Source organism: Drosophila ananassae, chromosome 3L (assembly GCF_017639315.1).
Source record: "Drosophila ananassae strain 14024-0371.13 chromosome 3L, ASM1763931v2, whole genome shotgun sequence".
NCBI lineage: Eukaryota > Metazoa > Arthropoda > Insecta > Diptera > Drosophilidae > Drosophila > Drosophila ananassae.
Genome location: NC_057929.1, coordinates 3,743,502 through 3,763,860, shown reverse-complemented (window position 1 = coordinate 3,763,860; position 20,359 = coordinate 3,743,502). Strand labels below are relative to the sequence as shown.

The 20,359-nt window shown below is 45.0% G+C and overlaps 7 protein-coding genes across 8 annotated transcripts; 5 read left to right on the top strand and 2 right to left on the bottom strand.

Moving 5' to 3' along the window:
* The first annotated feature begins 61 nt into the window (after positions 1–61).
* LOC6495070 (stromal membrane-associated protein 1) lies at positions 62–2,811 on the top strand. Its single transcript, XM_001959094.4, has 2 exons — positions 62–536; positions 746–2,811. Exons 1-2 carry the CDS (start codon positions 428–430, stop codon positions 2,158–2,160), a joined length of 1,524 nt encoding a protein of 507 aa, XP_001959130.1. The 5' UTR covers positions 62–427; the 3' UTR covers positions 2,161–2,811.
* A 117-nt stretch (positions 2,812–2,928) lies between these two features.
* LOC6495071 (protein FAM8A1) lies at positions 2,929–4,219 on the top strand. Its single transcript, XM_001959093.4, has one exon. It carries the CDS (start codon positions 3,043–3,045, stop codon positions 4,045–4,047), a length of 1,005 nt encoding a protein of 334 aa, XP_001959129.1. The 5' UTR covers positions 2,929–3,042; the 3' UTR covers positions 4,048–4,219.
* Positions 4,220–4,272: 53 nt separating this feature from the next.
* LOC6495576 (aminoacyl tRNA synthase complex-interacting multifunctional protein 1) lies at positions 4,273–5,418 on the bottom strand. Its single transcript, XM_001959092.4, has 2 exons — positions 5,284–5,418; positions 4,273–5,233 (listed from the first exon to the last, which is right to left on the bottom strand). Exons 1-2 carry the CDS (start codon positions 5,416–5,418, stop codon positions 4,427–4,429), a joined length of 942 nt encoding a protein of 313 aa, XP_001959128.2. The 3' UTR covers positions 4,273–4,426.
* Positions 5,419–5,497: 79 nt separating this feature from the next.
* LOC6495072 (PAN2-PAN3 deadenylation complex catalytic subunit PAN2) lies at positions 5,498–10,467 on the top strand. The gene is made up of 16 exons (XM_001959091.4): positions 5,498–5,639; positions 5,738–5,934; positions 5,992–6,161; positions 6,223–7,369; positions 7,428–7,542; positions 7,601–7,722; positions 7,781–7,880; positions 7,935–7,994; positions 8,054–8,349; positions 8,414–8,610; positions 8,674–9,045; positions 9,113–9,311; positions 9,370–9,581; positions 9,647–9,868; positions 9,926–10,035; positions 10,099–10,467. The coding sequence occupies exons 1-16, from the start codon at positions 5,585–5,587 to the stop codon at positions 10,263–10,265; spliced, it is 3,741 nt and encodes a 1,246-aa protein (XP_001959127.1). The 5' UTR covers positions 5,498–5,584; the 3' UTR covers positions 10,266–10,467.
* Positions 10,468–10,682: 215 nt separating this feature from the next.
* LOC6495073 (immune-induced peptides) lies at positions 10,683–11,646 on the top strand. 2 transcript variants are annotated; one of them, XM_001959090.4, is made up of 3 exons: positions 10,683–10,815; positions 10,877–11,502; positions 11,560–11,646. In XM_001959090.4, exons 1-3 carry the CDS (start codon positions 10,764–10,766, stop codon positions 11,566–11,568), a joined length of 687 nt encoding a protein of 228 aa, XP_001959126.1. In that variant the 5' UTR covers positions 10,683–10,763; the 3' UTR covers positions 11,569–11,646. The 2 variants fall into 2 exon arrangements, with proteins under 2 accessions (XP_001959126.1, XP_014763135.1); XM_014907649.3 differs by having other exon boundaries at positions 10,718–10,815; positions 10,880–11,502.
* LOC6495575 (Fanconi anemia group I protein homolog) lies at positions 11,579–17,473 on the bottom strand. Its single transcript, XM_001959089.4, has 13 exons — positions 17,288–17,473; positions 16,770–17,224; positions 16,477–16,712; positions 16,307–16,416; positions 15,785–16,235; positions 15,641–15,729; positions 15,469–15,581; positions 15,152–15,417; positions 14,755–15,098; positions 14,363–14,694; positions 13,965–14,296; positions 13,144–13,909; positions 11,579–13,090 (listed from the first exon to the last, which is right to left on the bottom strand). The coding sequence occupies exons 1-13, from the start codon at positions 17,384–17,386 to the stop codon at positions 11,944–11,946; spliced, it is 4,740 nt and encodes a 1,579-aa protein (XP_001959125.2). The 5' UTR covers positions 17,387–17,473; the 3' UTR covers positions 11,579–11,943.
* A 603-nt stretch (positions 17,474–18,076) lies between these two features.
* Positions 18,077–18,816, top strand: LOC6495074 (kunitz-type serine protease inhibitor nigrescinin-2). Its single transcript, XM_001959088.4, has one exon. The coding sequence runs from the start codon at positions 18,153–18,155 to the stop codon at positions 18,498–18,500; it is 348 nt and encodes a 115-aa protein (XP_001959124.1). The 5' UTR covers positions 18,077–18,152; the 3' UTR covers positions 18,501–18,816.
* The last annotated feature ends 1,543 nt before the right edge of the window (positions 18,817–20,359 follow it).

Sequence of the window (20,359 nt, the reverse complement as noted above, 5' to 3'; positions counted from 1 at the left end):
TACTTCCCCTTTTTTGTGCGAAATAATATAAACACTATATAAACATAGTAGCATAATTTTGTTTAATAAACTTTCCAATAGAAAATTATTCAAATAAACTGCAACTTTTTAAAAATAAACACTTTTTCAAATTTTTCATACATTTTTATGGCAACACTGAAAATTTAGTAGGACCGTTGTTTTTTGTAGGAAGTTTTAAGGGGGTGTCGCCATTATTACCTGCCAACACTGGTACACTCTTTTTTTCGGTAGCAAAAACTGTTTTCCATTTCGTTGGGGCCGAAATTCCAGAATTCGCTTGTATTTGTATATCCATGTGCTGCAGCGATAAGTTCTAAACAGCCCGTCTCGCCCACGCCACGTCGAACAACCCGCTACAGCGTCCAGAGATATCAGTTCCAGCGGAGAGACAAGACAAGTGCAAAAAATGAGCTCGAACCAGCGGACGAAGCTAATCCAGGAGAAGTGCCAGACTCTGCTCACGCAGATGCTCCGGGACGAGGACAACAAATACTGTGTGGATTGCGATGCAAAGGGTAGGTTGAATAACTAGGAGCATCATCTGCATTATAAAATACGCCGATGATGACGCACAAAAGTAGGAATATGTAGATGTGTGTGCATCCCCACCACAATACAAATTCACACTCACTTCTGGGAGGGCGGATTCAAGATAAACACTTGGTCGGGATAGGAAGCACTAGCTTGTGATTACATTACAGTGAATAATATTTTGTCTCTTCAGGTCCCCGATGGGCTTCATGGAATCTGGGCATGTTTCTATGCATTCGATGCGCTGGAATTCACCGCAACCTTGGTGTGCACATATCACGAGTCAAGTCCGTCAATCTGGATACATGGACGCCAGAGCAGGTGATCTCGCTGCAGCAAATGGGCAACTCTCGGGCCCGCGCCGTTTATGAGGCGCAGCTGCCGGATGGATTTCGGCGACCGCAGACGGACTCAGCACTGGAAAACTTTATACGCGCCAAGTACGAGCATAAGAAGTACTTGGCCCGTGAGTGGGTGCCGCCATCCCCACCGAAAGTCGACTGGGCCAAGGAAATCGACGAGGAACTAGAACGCCAAAAGCGCAAAAAGAAGACTGCGCAGGCCAGCTTGGGCATTGGGGGAGTCACCGGTGGCGTCGACAAGCGTGCTGTTGCCTCCACCTCTTCGGTTTCCAAGAACGCCCCGTTACCTGCCCCCCTACCCAAGCCGAAGCCCAATCAAGTCGGCGGCTGCAGCCCGAAGACATCCCAGCGTGTTCAGCTAAACAACAGCAACAGCAGCGCCGGCGAAAGCGACCTTTTGGGCCTATCGTCGCCCACCAAACCCATGCCAATGGCCAGTGGTGGTGGTGCTGGCAATAGTGCCAGCCAAGACCTGCAAAACGAAAGTTTCACCAGCTTTCTTAGTGCCGACGCTATGACCGTACAGCCGGAGAAGACAAACGGAAGCAACGGCGATGCTGGTGGCTTGATAGCCGGAAAGCCAGGCTCACTGGCCCAGGAGGAGCAGGACTTCTTCAGCCAAGGCTCGTTGGGAATCTCAGGTAGTGAGAAGGACGCATCGGGCAAGCTTTCGAAGGATAGCATCCTGGCATTGTATGGAAACACGCCGGCTGCTCACAATCCGCAAATGAATTTCGGCGGATTTACGGGCATGGCTCCCGGTGGATATATGCATCAGCAGCAGCAGCAGCAGATTCCCCACCAGTTTATGACTCCGCCGAACTCGGTCAGTATGTACAACTCGCCGGTTATGGCAGCTCCAAATGCGTTCAGCAACGCTCCCATGAGCAGTGGTGCCAATGTTATGAGCCTAGGAGGCGTTGGCTTTGGTGGCGGCCAGTTTCCCAACTCGGGAAGTAGTCCGTACGCTGCCAGTGGCCAGGGAACTGCCCAAAATCTGATGCAGACTAACCAGAGCATCCTCAGCGGGATGCCGTTGTTTGGTTCAGTGCCCTCGCAGCAACAACAGCAGCTGCCGCAGTTGAGCGGCCTCTCCATGAATTTAATGCAGCCCAGCGGAATGTCCATGGCACCACAGCAGGGCTCGGGCGGATTTGCTGCAGCTGCCGGGCCACCAGCCTCATCGGTGCCGTCAAACTTAAATCAGCAATTTGGAAACCTAAATATTGGTAATGTCTGGCAATAAATACGGCGTGTATTTATGTAGTTGTATTCCTTTAATTAATTTTAAGAAACAAGTGTTCGTCTCAGTGTCGCAACCAGTGTGTGTCTGTGTGTGCGAGACGTTAATGCTTGTCTGCAGGCATTCGATTTGTACAACTTGCCAATGTAGTTAGTTGTCCTTAGAGGATTCGAAGCATAACTATACGTATTATAGAAGAATTCACTGTCAAGCGAGCCACTGTATTTAAATAATGTTCATGACCACCAAGGACCGCGTCTAATCGTTCAATCTATTCCAATTATACCATTATACATACATACATGTGTAACAGCCTAACTAATAAAAAGATTTAACTAAGAAACTTAATGCACTTTCCAATAAAATGTACATGTTATTTTGAGAAATTAGCTAGGTATTTGATACACATGCGTAAACAAATCGTCCACGCCAGGATCAGAGTGTTTAGAGAGATTTGAGATTTGGCAACGTACTTTTTAAATGCTTCATATCCTTAAGAACCTTAAATATCCACGATTGTTTGTCAATGTCTGAAACTTAAATGTCTTGGCTGGAGAGTCGGATTAAATGTATTCGATTTTTAAGTTGCTATGTCTAAGGAATAAATCAAACAACTTCGAACTGTGTAATAATAAAATAATCAGACCAATGTAACAATTACTTGTGTTCTTAATATTTAATTTAATTTTCAGATATTTGCAAAAGAAGCAAATACTTTTGAATCTGAACTTTTTAAATTTCCCGCCCATTTTTTCGTTATCAAGACAATGTTTGCCATTCACCACGAAACGCCTGCGTATCAGCCGCTTTGTGGACACATACACGTCAACTTGGAAACAAATAAATAATCCAAAATAAAAAGTCAGAGAATCAACATTCCACGAAATGAGCGACAAAATCGAGGACACGCTGCAGAAGCTACTGGCGGACCCGGCACCAGGCCAGGAACTGTCAACCAAGGAGGCCTATTTCGCTAGCCTGGCGGAATGGGCGAAACAGGCATCGATTGCCCAGAACGCCATGACCATGTTCCCATACTACCTGATGGCCAACTACCCGCAGCTGTTCCCGGGTCAGCCATCTGCTAGTCAACCAGCCAGCTTGGGACAGCTGCCAGCAGCAAGCCCAGGGGCATCCGCCCCGGGTGCTCATCAGACAGCCGCCGCTTCCCCAGCCGGACCTCCACATCCTCCTCCAGTTTTCAACCGATTCCGTGTACTCGACGAGGCACAACAATTTGATATAATCCAGCGCATCGGCGGCTATGAATACGTTGTGGCACCATTCTGGAAACGTGCCGTGGCGGAGGCAATCGACGTTTTTATTCTTTTCATATTAAAGATTATCCTTACATTCGGAATTGTGAACCTTTTCGACCTGGAGTTCGACAAGGAGGTGATGCGACGCACCTTGGAAGAGGACGATTTGTTTGTTAACTTCTTCGATATCTCGCTGGACTTCATATCCATGTCATCCGACCTGTTGTTAATCGAACTCCTCACCAAATTAACAGTCTGCTGCTACGAGGCACTCTGGACGGTCTTCTACAACGGAGCCACGCCCGGAAAGTCATTGATGAAAATTCGTATACATCATGTGGAGGCGGTGATGCCGCTACAGCCACAAGCTCTGCCCCAGTTCGTGCTCCAGCCACAGCGCGAGCCGTTGCGAGCTCTCATCTTTCCGGCCGAGACACCCACATTGTGGCGTGCCTTTGCTCGGGCCCTGGCCAAAAATCTGGTCATGACGCTGCTGTTCCCCATATGCGTCGTTATGATCTTCTTTAAGAATAATCGTACCGCATACGATATTTTAACCAAGACTATAGTAGTCGAAACCAATTCCAATGCCATGTTCCGCACCCAAGTAGCACCGCAACGTCAACGCTAAAGCGCAATGTTATAAATCGGCTCGATTGCAGCCAAGTATACATGTAAAATGTGGAAAATATTTATACGTTTATACTCTTTCCTATGCACATAAGATAGACGTTCTTGTTAAAATAAATTTGATGTTATATACTGCTGTCTTGTGCAATAAAACTGTCGAATAACAATCATTACAATTATTTTTCAGGATTTCAATGCAAGGCTGTCATATTAAAGGCTATTTAAATACACATTGTTAACTGATAGTCTGTATTTAATTCTTAGAAGTGTTATTATTGCGCATCTTGATAAGGAAGAAAGTTCCACTTTTAAGTGAACCTTGTAACCTTAAGTATTATTGATAAAGATGGAGCAATCTAGGTGATGCTTTGTGTATTGGCTTATTTCACATTGACGTTCTTCAATGTTTGGGCGACTACGTTACCCTTGCCAGGCACGTGGAGTGCAGCACCCTTATAACAGGCCACCAGGGCGTCGTTCGTCTTCAGGTCGGGAGCGCAGGCTTCGAAGATCTTCTTCTTGGGGTTCAGCTGGGCATCCGGCTGGCGTGGATATCCCTCACAGTGGACCAGATCACCGGGAACAGCTCCGGCAGGCGGACTGAGCACCTCAACCTTTTCCGGAGTGGAGGCGCACATCACCATAGCTTCGGAGGTAACACCACGCATCTTTGCAGGTTTTAGGTTGCACATAACCACTACTAGTCGGTCCTGCATCTCTTCCAGTGGCACGAACTTCACCAAGCCGGACACAACGGTGCGTGGTGCCGCCTCACCGCAGTCGATCTTCTCCAGGTACAAGCTGTCGGCGTCGGGATGACGGCCCACCTCAACGATCTTACCAACGCGCAGATCGAGGCGACCAACGTCTACCGGAGCTTCCGGAGCAGCAGCGGGCTTCTCGGCAGCTGGCTTCTTGTCCTTGGCCTTCTTCTCTGGCTTGGGCTCCTTGGCAGCCTTTGGCGCTGGAGCTTCTGCTGGAGGTTTTTGGTCGGCCGTTGCCGGTGCCGCTGGAGCACTGGTGCACAGCCCACGGGAGCCGGGAACCGCAATCTGTGTTTTCCCGTTTTGGAGTTCCAACCGCACTAGCTGCGCTAGAGCCGACTCTATTTCCTTGGCCAGCTGGGCGTTTTCCTTGATCAGTTCCTGCTTCTTGCGCTGTACAAGTTGTTGCTGGATTCCGGTCATCTGTGCAGACAAGAGGTTACCTACGGCACCGAATCGCTGCCATTACTTACCTCAGATTTGATTGACTCGAGCAGGGCCTGAGCGCGCTCATTGTTATCCACGATTTGCTGCAGGGCGGCCATTCTACGATTTCCCGAAGAGTTTTTAAAAATTGTCTTGCATGCGGATCCAAAAGTACGTAGCATTGCAGTGGTGGCACTTTTCGTATTTCGTAAGACGATATACTATCGGTATTTGCCCTGACATCTCTACCGATAGTGTCATCGGTAGTGGAAACGAAAACGGCTAGAAATTTAGAAGTAAAATTTGCAAATCGAAACATTAAACACACAGGCGAGCACGGATAAGTAAATGGATTACGTTTATTGCGGCACCGATCCAATCGGGGCCCCTGAGGACATACTAAGTACGTGAGAGTCCCATTTTTCCCCACACCGATACGTATAAACAAACAAGCGCACGTAGCTAAGCTTTCTCCTTTGTTTTGTGTTTACGTTTCGCCAGGTGTTTACGACAATCTAGAGGGACAGTCTAGAGGATCCGGAAACTTCTCACCCAGCTTCAATGGCTTTAACATCGGCAACACCGAGCCAGACTATGTGGAACTGGTGCCAGTGTTCGCCGATGGCGGGGAGCATTTTGGAGTCTCCACTGTTGCGTTTGACGACTACGAAGAGCTGCTTTGGATGGGAAACCAGGGAGTAAGTGGCGGCTTCTTGTAGTGAATATGCATGTAATCAGCAAATTTTGAATTTCAGGGCCATGTCACCTCTTATTACACCAGCTCGATGCAGAAGTACACTTCCTTCCAGGTGCATCCCTGTGACATCGTTCGCCAGATCACGACGCTCGACTCCGGAGTGCTGGCGTTGACCCAGACCTCGCTGCGTCACCAAATCCGAAGGGGCTTACCCAAATTTACCCATAAGTATGATCTAGTCTTCAGCTCCTGATTGCTCCTATATCCATTCATATTTTAATCCTGATAGGTCCAACAACATGACGGAGATGGTTTGCATGTTGCAGTTGTCCCCGAACCGCCTCGTTATGGCCGGATTGCAGGAAGAGCTGATCGATTTCGACATCCGCACGCTCAAGGAGACCAGGCTGGAGCATGTGGGCGCCGCTGGCTGCACGGTACTGCGCAAGAATTCCCGCTATTTGTTCGCCGGCGACCAGTTCGGAACGGTGACGCTGCGGGACCTCAATAGCCTGGCGGTGCAGCATACAATAAAGACCCACACTAACGGGCTGTCGGATTTCAGCGTCCAGGGCAACCTGCTCATCTCCTGTGGTTACAGTGGCCGGCAGAACAACCTGTCTGTCGATCGCTTCCTAATGGTCTATGACCTGCGAATGCTGCGTCAGATAGCTCCCATTCCGATGCTGATCGATCCGCAAATGCTGCAGTTCCTGCCGTCGCTCACATCGCGACTGGCCGTTGTGTCAAGTTACGGCCAAATCCAGCTGGTGGATACTGTCGAGCTGAGCGAGCCCCGTGTCTCCATGTACCAGATCAACACCAATGGCAGCCAGTGTCTCACCTTCGACATCAGCTCCTCTTCGCAGGCAATGGCTTTCGGCGACCAGAGCGGTCACATCAACTTGATTGCTGCTGTTCAAACACCCCAGCCGCAGTTCAACGCCTTCTCGCGCAACACGGAGTTCGCAGACGCTGTTCCGCCCTTGCCGATGGTATCCCTCTCGGACACCAACTTTCCACTGTCCTCGGTTATGCTGCCACATCTTACAACAGGGACACAGTGGTTCTCGGACTGGCCGGAGGAGCTGTTGCGATACCACTACCACAGACCCAAGACCATTGAGCCCGAGGTGCTGAACAACATGAAAATGCAGGGTCCGATCGGCTATTCGCCCAACCCGCGCACTGCCCGTCGGAATCAAATTCCCTACGTGCTCGAACAGGGAAGTGTCAGTAACACGAACGGTAATGGAACTGTAGCTGCTGTTAAAGCAGAAAACGGCGTTAAAATCATTCCACGGCGGTATCGCAAGGTCGAACTAAAATATACGAAGCTTGGCACTCAAGATTTCGACTTCGAGCAGCATAATCAGACGTGCTTCGCTGGACTGGAAGCCACGTTGCCCAACTCTTACTGCAACGCCATGCTGCAAGTAGGTGTTACTCGAAATGATGATGTTTTTAGACTACTTACAATTATTATTTCAATAGATTCTCTACTTTACGGATCCCTTGCGCGTGAAGCTTATCGAACATTCCTGTTCCAAGGAGTTTTGCTTGTCCTGCGAACTTGGTTTTCTCTTCCACATGCTGGACAAGAGCACTGGTAAGGCATCTTTTCTAGTTTATGTAACTATAACTAAAAATAAAACCCTCTTTTATAGCTGCGTCGCCGTGCCAGGCCAGCAATTTCTTGAGATCTTTTCGTACGGTTCCGGAGGCCTCGGCTCTGGGCTTGATTCTGACGGATTGCTCCTCGAATGTCAATCTGATCACTCTGATACAGGCATGTAGTTAATATGCTTTGCTTTTTTCATTTTTGCTAATACAATGCACGCCATTAGAACTGGAACCGATTCATTCTGCATCAAATGCATTACGAAATCTTCGACTCCAGCAAGAACTCGTCCGCTTCAAGCGGATCTGTGCAAACATCGTTAAATGGTAACACGAATGCTAAACTTTTGGAAAAAATAATCAACTATGTTTATTTTTCAGCCGATGCAACAACAGCAGCAGAAACAAGTGGCTCCTCGGAACTCTTTGATTCCATATGTGGTGAGTATCTCATGGCAAGTTTTTAGTGGAATATATTTTATTATAAATTACATTTTTAGATGAGAGCTCGAAGGATGAGGATCGGGAGCGCAGTAAGATCAATGCAGAGACTGAAATAAGTAAGATCTTTGGCACGAAACAAATTTGTGTCAACCGGTGCATCAAATGCCACGTGGAGAAGTCGAAGGAGAATATTCTGCTCGCCTGTAATATGTCATACCCCACCCACATCAAAGATAATGAGCAGTATTTCAATTTTGGAACCATTTTAAAGAGGTCTCTCAGTTCGGAGAAAAGTATCCAGGCCTTCTGCGAGAGCTGCAAGAAGTTTTCGCCAACAAATCAAATCGTAAAGGTGGATTTCCCATTAATAACTTGAGTATTAACTGGATAATTATTGAAATTTATTATTTTTTTAGGTCACTGCTCTTCCTCAAACCCTGGCCATCAACTGCGGTCTGAATAACGAGAAGGACATAAGCTTCCTGAAGCGACAACTAAACCGATGTAATGAAAAGCCTTCTACTGAAGTAGCTGCTTCTCTGACCACCAGCAAGCCATGTCGCTATGGAGCGAACTGTTCTCGCAGCGATTGTCACTTCATGCACCCAGACCGGTTGGTTTAGTCTTTAGCGATAGTCATTTTCTGTATTATTAATATATGTTTTTTGCCTTTCAGAAAGTCGCCTTCCCACACGAGCCAATCAAACAACGTTAATAGCTCGCCCATTGGACGTCAGAAGTCATGGTTCCCCTTGACTTTCACGATGGGCTTCAACGAGGAGGGAGAGCTGGTGGTGGAAACTCCGTCGGAAGTTGGCACTGCAAAAACAGAACAGGAGGAGGAACAGGCCGAGAAAACGTCCACCATCAAGGAGGACAACTGTCGAACATACGCTCTGCATGCTGTGGTTTGCCAAGTGGATGACGGGACTCAGAAGAACCTGGTGTCTTTAATTAATGTACAAAGGCAGTACCATGTCATGAAGATGGCGGCAGCTGAGTCTCCCGAAGAGCATCAGAATCAATGGTACATCTTCAATGATTTCAGGTGAGTTAAGTTAATAAAATTGTTCGTATAATGAAGACAAATATTCATATATTTATGTCTTTCCTAGCATTTCTCCTGTCTCTCCGCAAGAGTCGGTTTGGTTTACTCTCGACTGGAAGGTTCCATGCGTTCTGTTTTACATGAGCGTGGAAGACGAGACGGATTCTGGCAGCTCCACAGACTCAATTGCCACGGAAAGCGAAGAACCTCTCCCCTCAGAAAGTAGCTCTGATTCTGCTTGTAATCTATCCAATCCCTTTTTGGAGGTGAGGACTTCCTCCTTGACTTTAATATAAACTATTGCTGAATTGTATTCTTTTCTAGGATATGACAAATCCCACACCAAGTAATGGGAGCACGGATGCCACACTGAAACCATTGCAGACTAACGAAATGCCGCAGTCAGGTGACCTTGTCGCAATGGATGCGGAATTTGTGACGCTGAATCCGGAAGAGAATGAGATTCGTCCGGATGGCAAGACGGCGACCATAAAGCCATGTCACATGAGCGTGGCTCGTATTTCTTGTATTCGGGGGTAGATGTCCCTCTATTTATTATTTTATTTATAATTTATGCTTAATTAACTTATTTCCATCACAGACAAGGATCACAAGAGGGTGTTCCCTTCATGGACGATTATATATCCACCCAGGAGAAGGTAGTTGACTATCTAACACAGTTCTCCGGCATAAAGCCTGGGGACTTGGACGCCAACTTTAGCAACAAGCGGTTGACGGCTCTCAAGTACTCTTACCAGAAACTAAAGTATCTGGTGGATGTAGGCGTCATTTTTGTGGGACATGGTCTGAAGAATGATTTCAGGTAAGACAGTAACTCTAAAATAATATAAGACACTTGAATAATATCCATTCCTTTTAGGGTCATCAACATCTATGTGCCGTCGGAGCAAATAATCGATACGGTGCACTTGTTCCATCTGCCACACCATCGCATGGTGTCGTTAAGATTTCTGGCTTGGCACTTTTTTGGTTTGTACCCACTAGACTATAATGAAATCTTCGTTCTGGTAATATCTTCCACTTTCGATGTAGGAACAAAAATTCAATCTGAGACGCACGACTCTATAGAGGATGCCCGGACCACTTTGCAACTGTACAAGCACTACCTGAAGCTGCAGGAGGAAAAGAAATTCGCCAACGCGCTGAAGAACCTGTACGAGCGCGGAAAGCAACTACAGTGGAAGGTGCCGGAGGAATAGGTCTCTGTCTCTGGCCAAAAAAATGTCAATTCGACGAAATGCATAATCAAAGTAATCGTCAGTACAAACTTCACACCTACCCGATGACCGCGACATTCATCTATTTAACTTGGTTTCAATGTGTTTCATTTTCTATTTGTGCTTCTGGTATTTTATTTGTGTATCTTTGTAACAAACGTTCAAAACATTGAAAGAAAACAAACGTTTTATGTCTTATCATTAAAAATAACTGGTTCTTATTTGTCAAGTAAGCTATGAAAGGCTGGCCTGGCTGCACGTGGATGCGATTTGATGGGTCAATATGTTCGGTTTCTGTCTGAAATTCCCGCCCCGATCTCTTATCATCGTCGGTGACGATTGGGATTTTTATTTTTGAGGCTTTGTTCGCTAATTCGATGAGTACCTGAATTTCGGCTACTGCGCAGCTACTTATAAATGCCACGAGCGAGTTAGGCCAGTTAGTTGAAGCCCAGCTTTCGTCGGAGAACCTAGGTAGCGATGCATTGTTTTGGAATACTCGTGCTGCTCGCCGGAGCTGTTTTCTGCGCCTGTGAGTAACCTCTTGCCGTTACCCACCCGGTCGGTCTTGAAACTGTTTCATTATCCCGCAGCAGCCAATGGCCAGCACACGTATGATGGACGTAATGGCCCTCACGTCTTCGGGGTGCCCGGTCACCAGGTCTATATAAGAGGTCAGAACGAAGGAACCTACAAGGTGCCCGGAGTGGGCGGTCAGTTCCAGTTGACATCCTCGCCTCGGGAGCACGTCTATACAGATGAGCAGGGGAACACATATTTGCACCGGAAGAACGGAGGACCGGGTACCCACACCATCAGCGGTCCTGGTCCCTTAGTCCCTGGCCCGGTCGCTGTCCCCCAGAACGTCGTTTATGCACAGCGCAGACCACGTAGCCCGCAATTCCATGTGGAGCGGCCTGGACGCACGGTGGATTACGGCGCTGATGGCTTCGTTGTCTCAAGGGATCGTCGTAGTCCGCAGTTCCATGTGGAGCGTCCTGGTCGGACTGTGGACGTAGGCCCCGGAGGATTCGTCATTCAAAGGAGTAGTCGCAGCATCAACGATGGCCGCGTCCAAGGTGAGAACTTTGTGGCTCGCGATGATCAGGCTGGCGTTTGGAATGGGGATGTTTCGGTATGGAAGCGTCCCGATGGGAGAACCGTCTCTATTGGTCCCGATGGAAGCACCATAGTTTCTGGGCATGGACGTACGCAACATGTAAGTAGGACACTTCGTAGAAACCCATAAAAGTCACTGACATCCTTTTATTTTCAGTACAATTAGCAAGGTTGGATATCGCTGTGTTACTTGTTTATATATTTTGATTTAAACTTAAAAAAAATAAATAATTATATTTATAAACGTGGTGCGGTTGTTACTTGTATCTCTGAACCGGTTTAATTTTATTCATTATTGTTCTATTGAACAATCCATTAAACCAAAACAAAGACGGTTCTTTAGAGTTTTATGAAACAAATTCGATTAATTTTTTATATTAGGAAGTTTACCTTACACTTTTGGATGGAAGTTTTAGAAGAACTAATAGTATTTAATACAACAAAATGTAATATAGGTAACTAAAAAAGATTCTCTGACTTCACAAACTTAAAAAACATATTTGGGGAATCAAAATCATTAATATTTTGGTTGAAATTCAAATCAATCTAGTTTTCCAGACCTCCCCGATCTTAAGAGACCCAGGCGAACTCTAATTAAAGGCTTGTCCTTTGCCACAGGCTCTTTTGGCTTTCGGGTCTCCCTTCCTTTCTTAGACGACTGCTCTTCATTATCACCATTAGGTTCCTCCAGCGAGGTCCTAGCCCTAGACCCTCTGGTCTTTTTAGCCGGCTGTTCTTCGTCCTCGATTACCTCTTCACTAGACTCTTCTTGTTGCTTGGATGGTGGCTCTTCGTCATCACTTTCCATTATATCGGTTGAAGTCCTAGTCCTAGACGCTCTGGTTATTTTGGCAGGCTCCTCTTCGCCATCACTTTCCAGTACTTCGACTGATGGTCGAGTCCTAGAGGCTCTTGTTTTTTTAGCTGGCTGTTCGTCGCCATCACTTTCCTCCTGTGGCGCCTGTGTTGGCTTCTTTTTATCCTTTTTGGAACGTACAGTTTTTGAGGTGCTTGGTGGTTCCTCCCCATCACTACTCCCTTTATCCTGTGAAGTCCGTGCCGGATTCTTTTTATCTTTTTTGGAACGTACTGATTTTGAAGTGCTTGGAGGATCCTCTTCAAGATTCTTTTGCTTTTCAGCGGGCTTGGGACCTCGTTTCCGTTTAGGTTGAGACTCTTCCGAATCGGAGCTAAGCACTCGTCTCCGGCGCTGGCTTTTCTCCGCTACTTGCACTGGTTCATCCTGCACAGGTTCATCTTCTTCATCTTCAACTTCTTCCGGATACCCACATGACTGGGCATCGTCGTCTTCATCCTCTTCCGCATGGCTTTCATCCACCGCGATATTGCGGCCATCTGAAATACTGCGTTCGATAGCCGCCTTAAGATCAGTGGACTTAATGTCGAAGTCGCGCATGGTTCCAAAATGCAAATAATCGGTCAGCCGGTTCTGAGCCTTTGCCTTCTTTGAGAGCAGAATTATGTGTTTATTGAAGTCTTCAATAACCATTATGACTTTGGGGATCATTCGGGTCTCCCGCAGAACTTTCGCTCGCTCTGCCTGGACCTTTCGCTTCTTGAGATGCTGCTGAGCTTCCTCGTCTATGGCATTCGCTTCTATGTAGTTAATCAACTCATATATGTTGGAAGGCAGTTGTTTTCCCACATCTCGCAGGAGAAGTTCGAACCTGGAATCAATGTAAAGATTATAAAAAGTTTTAAGAGTTTTTCATTCACTTACTTTGTGTTACGAATATTCGTGTTGGTCGAGTCCGAGGAGCAGCAAGACAGAAAGTGTCTGGTCAGGTTCTTCATACATGTGTAGTGCTGAATCAGAAGTTTCAGAAGACCGTCCATGGAAGCCCCCAGTGGAATACAAACGTTGGTGAGTGCCAGCAAAGTCCTTGAAATGTGAATAATTTGAGTGCATATGGAACGATCCATGACGTCCAGGTTGCCGCGCCAATATATTCGGTCAGATTCGGGGACTATCTGGCATTTGTAGTTTAAATTGTTAGCTTTTGTCACAAAATAATCGACATCTGCCAGTTGCTTTTGGATAGCAGCGTACAGATATTGTAAGCAGCTCTCCACAGTCACCATGCTAAGGGACTTCAGGTTCGGTCCTACAGAATCAACTGGCACGTCATCATTGTGGGCGCCAAGCACACTGCCCAATTGCTTGGCAATGTTGTCAAAGAATGGTCCCAAGTGTGTTTTCTGCCGCTGAACAAAAAGGATCCTATGGACCAGGCCCATGTCTGCATTTAAGATCTCGAAATTGCAACAAAAGTTCAGGAGCCAAGTGTATGAGTCTGTGGCCAACCGGTCATCGTACTGAATGTGGTCCAACATGATCTCTAGTGACTCAAAAAGCCAAATGGGTAGTTTCGCTACGAACTCATCCTTGCAAATCGAATCATCACTGCCATACTCATCCATAAACGTGTCCAAAACATCCTGGAGGACGAGAACTGCTTCCTTGTTCTTGGTCAAAGTGGCCATGTCTGAAAATGATTAAATAATTATGAAATAGAAGAGTTTCCTCTTTGGTTTTCTCACCAAATCCCTTCACAAACTCATTGAACTTCTTTGGATAAATCTCGTGGGCTGTACGCAGACATTCCATAAAGCACTCGGCAGCCAATGCGGAGCTCTGCATGTCAAAATCCTTCCACAACTCCGGCAGCCTACGGATGCAGCGTTCGTATATGACTTTGGTAATATCCGTCAATTGTTTTAGGGTCCGCTTGCTGTATGTTAGCTGCTTGTAGTCTGGTTCTTGTCGGATGGATTGCACTTTTTTGGCGGCAATCTGCAAAACATACTGAACTAGAGGCTGATGGGACCGCAGCAGAACAGTCTTTTCCGGAGCAGCAAAGGCAACAACATCACTGTCAAGTTAATAGAAATTTCAAGTTAATCCTCGTACGAAAATAGTATCATTTTAAACCACTTACTCCAGCAAGAGATGTAGTAGTTTTTCCAAAATAGTCAAGTCCCAAATGTTTTCCGGCTGCGGACAAATGTTCTTTACTTGCACTCCATTCATTGTAATATTACTGCTTTCGGTGTTAGAACCATGCTTTGATTGTTTCTGAGCCTTTTTCGAGGCACCTGCCAAGGCCTTGTGATTTTCAGTAAGCTTGGTGTGCATCTTAAAAAGTGGCAGAATGTGAGATATTTGTTCGTTGCTGGGTTTCGAGGATAGCAGCAAGTGAGATATGATTCCTTCGATTATATTCATTTGCTGCCACACGAGGGCACACTTTAAGTGCGTGGCTGGAGGTGACTGAAAGTCAAAATGTATTATTATTTTATATTTTTTTAGTTTAATTTCAGATCTACTCACAGTGTCTTCTAATGGAAGTCTGTTGTCCACCATCCGTTGCACACAAAGGTTCAAAAGACGGTTCATCTCTCGTGCATCGTAGCCTGTCGGAGCTCGTTCAAAAATGGCTAGGCAGTTGGCCACGAACTGGATCAGTCTTCCCAGATTGTCCTTCAGTTGAATTTCCATATGTTGTTCATCGTTGGCACTAACCAGGCTATCGTAACGAATGCGGAAAACCGTGTCCAAGTCATCTATAACATCTTCTTCGGGAGGGGTGTCGAAAAAACTCCTAAAATGCCAATCAATCACTTGCAGAACATGGACAACGAGCTTCGCATTAAGCTCTACAGCTCTTTGGAGATCTAAAAAATTAATTTTTTAAATATTTTCAAGACTCTGTAGCACTTATACTCACTTTCATACAGTGTACACCTTATTTCAAACTGTTGCTGAAGGCAATTCCTCAGCAATCCAATGATTTCAAGCGTCAGCATGTCAAAATTTCTCTGTGGGTTGCTGCGACTTCCAAAAGTGCTCTGGGACATCATGGAGTATCCAGAAATGCTGTGCTGAGTGCAATAGCTAGTGGCGCTGGAGGTCTGGCGAGCGGCATTGCTGTTGTTCAGCTGCTTCAGAATCATGCAAAACCCATAGATGGCCATGCGACGCTTTTGAATGCAACTGGAAACAAAAATTAATGGTTGAAAAGTGATAAGATTAGCCCTCACTCACCTGGAACTCATGGCTTTGCAGAGAACATCAATCAGAGCATCTCGAACACGATTAGATATTTTTAGGAGCGGTAATATAAAGTTCATCATACGCATGGCTTGCTCTCCGGACAGCTAATAACAGAGTTTAGGATTACTGCACAGAATCAAAAGAAATCATATTTAAAACTTGCCCATTGCATGTGCTCCAAAACAGTTTCTATGGTCTTTGAACATTCTGAAACTGTGAACGTATCCGCCACGCTCAAGAGTGTGAGGCATTCTAGAAAAGAAGAAATTTAATATAAAATAGTTTTAATTATCCACCAATCACCCACCTGAGAACTGATTCTGATCTTGAAACACTATCATCCACTCGGAAACAAGCTTTATAATGCCCTGGCCAAAAATAAACCGCTTGCGAATAAATTTGGTAAGAAAAGTTATAGCCAAACTGTGCAACTTTGGCGAGTGCGATTTAAGTAAAGAAAATACGAGGTGGACCAGCCCCGGAGTTATGACATCCTTGCCCTCTTTGTTCTGGTCGATGAGCACCGTTAACACCTGTTGCAAGTCGACTTGTTTCCGCTGCAGTGTATCCCGATACCATACAGAATAGTCCGCTAAAGTGCGTTCCTCTTCGTTATGGTTGATAACATTTCGCAGGAAAGGCAACAATATTGAATGGGAGTTTCGAGCAGATTCAGGATCACGATTGATACTGGTCATGGAAATAATGGCACTTAGCATAAAGGGCGTCAAAACTACATCTGGCATATGCGAAAAGTTCTGAAATATTTTATGTATTTTGTTACAAATTCTCCACTTATATAATGTTTGGATCTTGATTTAAAATTTACCCTTAGCATAATAACCAAATTTTGCTCGTTTAGCTTATACATAGTACAGTAGTTCAAATGATGCAGAATGGTTTCCTCCGCCTCGCGCAGCTCATTGTCAGAAAAAGAGTCTAAAGGAAAGATTTAGCTTCAATAAACCGAGGCTTATATGAGAATAGAGTTATACCAACCTATGCTATCAAAGTTTGTGGAATTACTAGACATATCGGAAAAGAGACGCTTGTAAAAGTTCCTGTGAAAGTACTTCTCCAGTGCCAGCAGTGGCATAATGAGCTGCGATGCACTGTTGCACATCGAGAAAAGCTGGAAGCACAGGGCTGGCAGTTCCATGGGGGATAGCTCCTGCAGAGCGCCTGAGAACTTGTTGAGAACCGTCAAAAGTTCTGTGTTGCTGAGATTCATAGTTCTGCGAAGAAAACACAAACTTTAGAAGACTAAGCGATGAAGGAATTCTGAGACCTACTTAAGCATGTCAGCAATTGGCGTCAAAATCGTAGATGGCCATTGCATTGTGAATATAGAATTGACCGTGTTGTTCCTATACTCAAGTCCATCTAATCCAATGCCATTTACCACAAATCTCGGCCTCGCCAAGAGCAGAGTCAGTGCATCCGGCAACAGGTCCTTCCAACCCACACACTTGGCATCGCCATGTCGCATTCCGTCCACGCAGTGCTCCACAATCCAGGCCAGCTGTTCGGAGGGAAAGGTAGACAGATCCTGAGAGAGACGCGTGATCAGGTCGAAGGTCTGCTTGTAACTCAGTTCCACACAACGAAGTCCGTCCATGAAACTCTGCACGCAGGCGAATCGCTTCTGCCTGGACTCTTCGCTGTTGGAAACGAAGCCCAGGAGGAGGTAGTTCCAAAAGGTAATTCCCTCGCTGCGTGTCATTGTCTCATTGAGCGTGTCTATTAGCTAATCAAAATAAATAAAATTAAAAACAATAATAAAGGACGCTATGTATCCAAGTCGTTTTACCTTTTTTGTTGGAGTATTTTGAATAAGTAATTCCAATTCACTTCGAGGTCCCTTCTCGCCCAGCTTTCGCACCCACTGTAAAATGGAATCCTGCCCCATTTTGAATATAGTTTTAATTTATAATTTACAATTTACAATTGTAATTGAAACAGATTCGGCGCCAGATCGTGTGTTGCTGAAGAAGAAGACGGAGCAGGAATTGTAGAACGATAGTTATTCGATACTTGATGCAAGTGTTGCCAGATAGGGGAAAAAACATTGATTTTTGAAAAATTTGAATATTTTTTAAGTAAGAATTGAGTTTATTTAGTTGAATAATGAATACCAAAAATTTAACAAACAAAAACATATTTACACTAGGTTTTAGGGCAATAGAGTTTTGTTTAACTCCTTTCATTTGATTGGTAAACGTTTTAAATCTGAAGAATTTGAATAGTTTCTAAAATATTGACATTATTTATGGTATTCATTACTTCAAACCATATTAATGTTAATAAAATAGTGTATTCAAACTGCAATTCATGTTTTTTACGCCCGCATTTATGTATTAATTGAGATATGATCGTTCGAATCTCTTTCAAATTGATCTGATATAGGATGAGAGGCAACTTAAGAGCAACTCTTTTAAGCCAAGTTGAAAGCTCAAAACGAGGGTTTTGCAGAGTCTCTTAGCCGCTCGGAGCAAGCGCCTCCCCCAACACCCCAGTCCCTCCAACTAAGATTTGCGCGCCAACGGTCACGTCAGAGGTCTGAGGCTTTGTATAAAACAAAAGCTAGATCCGAAGCGGCACCATTTAAGTATCTCCAGCCGCCAGGTGAACAAGTGAAAGAGAAACGCGAATCTATAAAAAAAAATAAACACAAAATGCGCGGACAATTGAAAACACTCGGAGTAGTTAGCTTAGGACTAGCGGTGGTGCTCCTCCTTCTCGCGGGGACCAGTGATGCGAAACCCATGGACCTGTACGACGATGTGAGCGACTTCTTCGATGCCATCTCCCTGGACGATGTGGCCAACACCGGACGGAATACGCATCCGGAGCAGTTCTGCCTGATGCCGGCCCGTAAGGGTGTCTGCCGGGCTCTGATTCCACGGTGGCGCTACGATCCCGAGCAGAAGAAATGCGTGGAGTTCAAGTTTGGAGGATGCGATGGCAACGAGAACAACTTCCCCAGCTATAAGGACTGCATGTCCACCTGCGAAGGAATGTGAGGAGGAGCTCCCAGTTTGCGGGTCAGATCGGAGTCCCATTTATGACCGATGTGTTGCCAAAGGCGCCTGCTTTTTTCTTCGATTCTGCAAAGTAGCGAACCAAAGGCAGCATAAACAATGTACTTTAAACTTTCACCCACATCACAATCCAAGCGATTAACAGTTCTTTTCTACCTAATATTTATGTAGTTTCTGTCATTGATCCATTTATTTTATACTTTTTAAGGATGTTGCCTTTTGCCTGCAACCTGCAACATTTAGAGCTTAAGTTATTGTGATAAAAAATATTTACAAAATAAAAAAAATGTATAAAATACTTTATTGTTCTTTTTTATTATGAGAAATTATGAGGGTATAATATGACTTAAACTTTACAGAATCTTCTTGAAAGCTTTGAAGTTTTCAGTATCTCTGGAAAATGTAAGGAATTTTTCGAAAACTTATAAAGTTTTTGACTTAAAAAACAGTTTTATGGTTTCTGTTAGAAAGGTTTTGGAATATTTGGAGTAATTCTTAATCCCATTGGTTTATAATTCAAGAAATTATATAAACTAAAGAAGAAATATGCAATATTTTCAAAAAAAAAGAACTATTATTCGTTTCTAGTAAATTCTAGAAACTTGAAAGGTTTGTTGCCAGCCAAATGCAGTCTCTATGTCAAGCTAAATTTAAACAACTAGTTTTATAAATATTTATAGATATATTTTCAGACAATTCATTAAGTCATCTAAGCCAAATAAAACTATCAGCGGCCTCAAAACTGTATTTTCAAGTGAGAGATCGCTTGGCGCAATTGCCAGAGGCTTCAACTTGGGTTCAACTTTCATAGATTTCACTTGGAAATGGTCCAAGCCGAGCTCTCAATGCAAAACTGGCCCATTCATTCAAACTGGCTGATCAATCGATCGATCGGACAACAACCAGCAGACACAATGAGCTAACAAGATCGAGTATGTAGCTGCAAAGGTCACCCGGACGGACATGAGGTGGATGAGTGGACCACGTCAATGGGTGGTAGTTGGGTCTAGGCAAACCACTACGGCTGACACTACGTCAGCGGTAAAAATACGCACGGATACGATACGATCCGTAAACAATTTGGTGGATAACAGATGGACAGATGGACAAAACAAACAAACCGGTGAGATACCCGAGGCAAAACCCGATTACAATTCGAAAACCAAATTTAAGCCAAAGCCAAAGCAAGTAAACATAAACAATTGAAAGGTGCGAATTTATGCTAAGCCGATTGCCAATAAGCCCGACACCGTCTGGCTATAGAAAGAAATAACTCGAAATCTAATTTGGCCAATATGCATAATATTATTCCACGAAGATGGAGCAGCTCGAGCGAGACACCGCCGAGGGCACACGCCCAAAAAGAAGTTGTGGGGGGTTTTTTGTATTGCCCAGTAGTGGGACTGGGCCTGGGCCTGGCCTGGACCTGGCAAAATTCCAAGATTATTGTGCGGGCCTGCCTGCACCCGTTCGTGTAAAAAGTAAATAGTTTTATTTACCAACAACCCACTGGAGCAATGACCTGAAGCTGCTTGCCAAAACAAAATGCGAAAATGCGGGCCCAGCCGATCTGAGGCGAGCTCCAGGGGAGTTGCAACATCCTAACCGGCAGCCGGACAGGTTGCAGCTCCAGTCCATACCCTTCCAAAAGGATAACTACAGAAACTGAAACTACTTGTTTAGAAAGAAATATATTAGTTATAACTTATAATTCCTATATTTTAAATGGTTAAGAATTTTCAATTAAAATCCACTCAAAACCCATTTTAAAAAGTGTTTAATGTTGGCCTTCCCCGCTTATTAATGCCTACCCGCCCCGATCCAAATCGATGTCATAATTA